The sequence below is a fragment of the Empidonax traillii genome, unplaced genomic scaffold (assembly GCF_003031625.1).
Source record: "Empidonax traillii isolate 1590-97213 ecotype Southwest subspecies unplaced genomic scaffold, ASM303162v1 scaffold1828:size94860, whole genome shotgun sequence".
Taxonomy (NCBI): Eukaryota; Metazoa; Chordata; class Aves; order Passeriformes; family Tyrannidae; genus Empidonax; species Empidonax traillii.
In genome coordinates, this window is record NW_020957021.1 from 65,415 (window position 1) to 67,051 (window position 1,637).

Here is a 1,637-nt window from a genome sequence, read left to right on the forward strand (position 1 = left end):
CACAGCCCTCCGACAGGTACGGGATGGGATGGGTGGGAGCCCCGGGGAATGGGGACGGGGCTCTGGAGGGCGCAGAGCGGCTCTGCGGGGGTGCGGAGGCTCCTCGGCACCTGTTGGCACCACTGGCCGTGCCACACTGCCCGGAGCGGTGCGGGGTTTTTTGGGATGGCTGGGGGACGTGCCCAAGGGAGGAGCGGCGGAGGAACGAGCACCCGAAATGCTGCTGGCACCTCAAGGACGAGCTCAAACTTGGCCGCAGCAAAGCATCCCGCTGGAGAAGGGGAGCAGGGGGACGGGACAGCGCGTGGAGAAGGGACAGGGAGGACACGAAGGGCAGCGGGGACCCCCCAAAGCGGGGCCAGCGCCGCAGCACGAGGTGGCAGGGACAAGGCGGTTCGCCCTGAGCCAGCGTGGCACCCCCGAGGGCTGGAAAAGGGGATGTTTTGGGCAACTGCTTTCTAACACAGGAGGGTGCAGGGTCCACCCTGCCGAGGGATACCGGGGGAGGGGGACTCAGGCAGCTCCTTCCCGCAGTGCATGCCTTGCGGCCCCGGGAACAGAGGGAACTGCTTCGGGCCCGGGATCTGCTGCGGCGCCGAGCTGGGCTGTTACCTGGGCACGGCGGAGACGCGGCGCTGCGCCGAGGAAGACTACCTGCCTTCACCCTGCCAGGCCGGGGGGCAGCCCTGCGGCTCCGGGGGCCGCTGCGCCGCGCCCGGGATCTGCTGCACCGCCGGTAACGGGGCTGCCGGGACCGCTGGGGTGACGGGATGCGGGGTTTTGGGGGGTCACAAGGGCGTGGGGCAGAAAGCAAGTTTAAGCCTGGTCTGCTGCCGGGGTTTAACCTTGCCGAGGGGAAACTGAGTCAGGGGGTGGGGGCGATGTTGGTTCCGTTTGGAGGCATTTTTGGATAGTTGAATTCGAGGAAGACATAAGGATGGAATTGTTGGCTGCGAGGGTGGGAGAGGCCCTGGCACAGGTTGCCCAGAGGAGCTATGGATGCCCCTGGATCCCTGGAAGTGTCCAAGGATGGACAGGGTTTGGAGCAACCTGGGCTAGTGGAAGGTGTCCCTGCCAATGGCAAGGGGTTGGAACTGGATGGGCTTTAAAGTCCCTTCCAACGCAAACCATTCCATGATTCTAAAGGATTGGGCTCGGAGCTCCTTCCCGACCCACCACCCTAAGCTTTCTCCCAGCCAGGCACACTCAGCCTCCCCAGCGCACCAGGAAACCCTCCCCATCCAACCCCATTCCTGACTAACGGGGAGCCACAAAACTGAAGCACGAGCTGTGCAGATTCCCTCCCAACCCCAGCTGCCACCAACCCCTTCCCCAGCACAAAATAAACCTCTCGGGGTCCTAAATAACCCGTTCTATCCCCACGTTTTTCCTCCCGCTGAAGACACGTGCTCCATGGACTCCGCCTGCCCGGACGAGGGCGGGGACGGGGCTCAGGAGGAGGCGGAGAAGAACCTGACGGTGCTGGACGGCTCGGCGGGAGATTTGCTCCTCAAGCTCATGCACTTGGCGAACCGGCAGCAGCAGCAGCAGCAGCAGGGCAAGCATCCCCTCCTCTGAGCCAGGGCATGGGGCGACCCCCCCACCCTCACCGACCCCCCCCCCTCCCGGCACTGTAC

General features: G+C 65.1%; 1 protein-coding gene across 1 annotated transcript in view; it reads left to right on the forward strand.

Moving 5' to 3' along the window:
* The window catches only part of LOC114071084 (vasotocin-neurophysin VT), a 2,208-nt gene extending 571 nt beyond the window's left edge, over positions 1–1,637 (forward strand). Inside the window, exons 2-3 of the mRNA XM_027908764.1 lie at positions 535–736; positions 1,403–1,637. Coding sequence (XP_027764565.1) covers positions 535–736; positions 1,403–1,578 — 378 coding nt within the window. The 3' untranslated portion in view covers positions 1,579–1,637. The remainder of the gene's footprint in view (positions 1–534; positions 737–1,402) is intronic.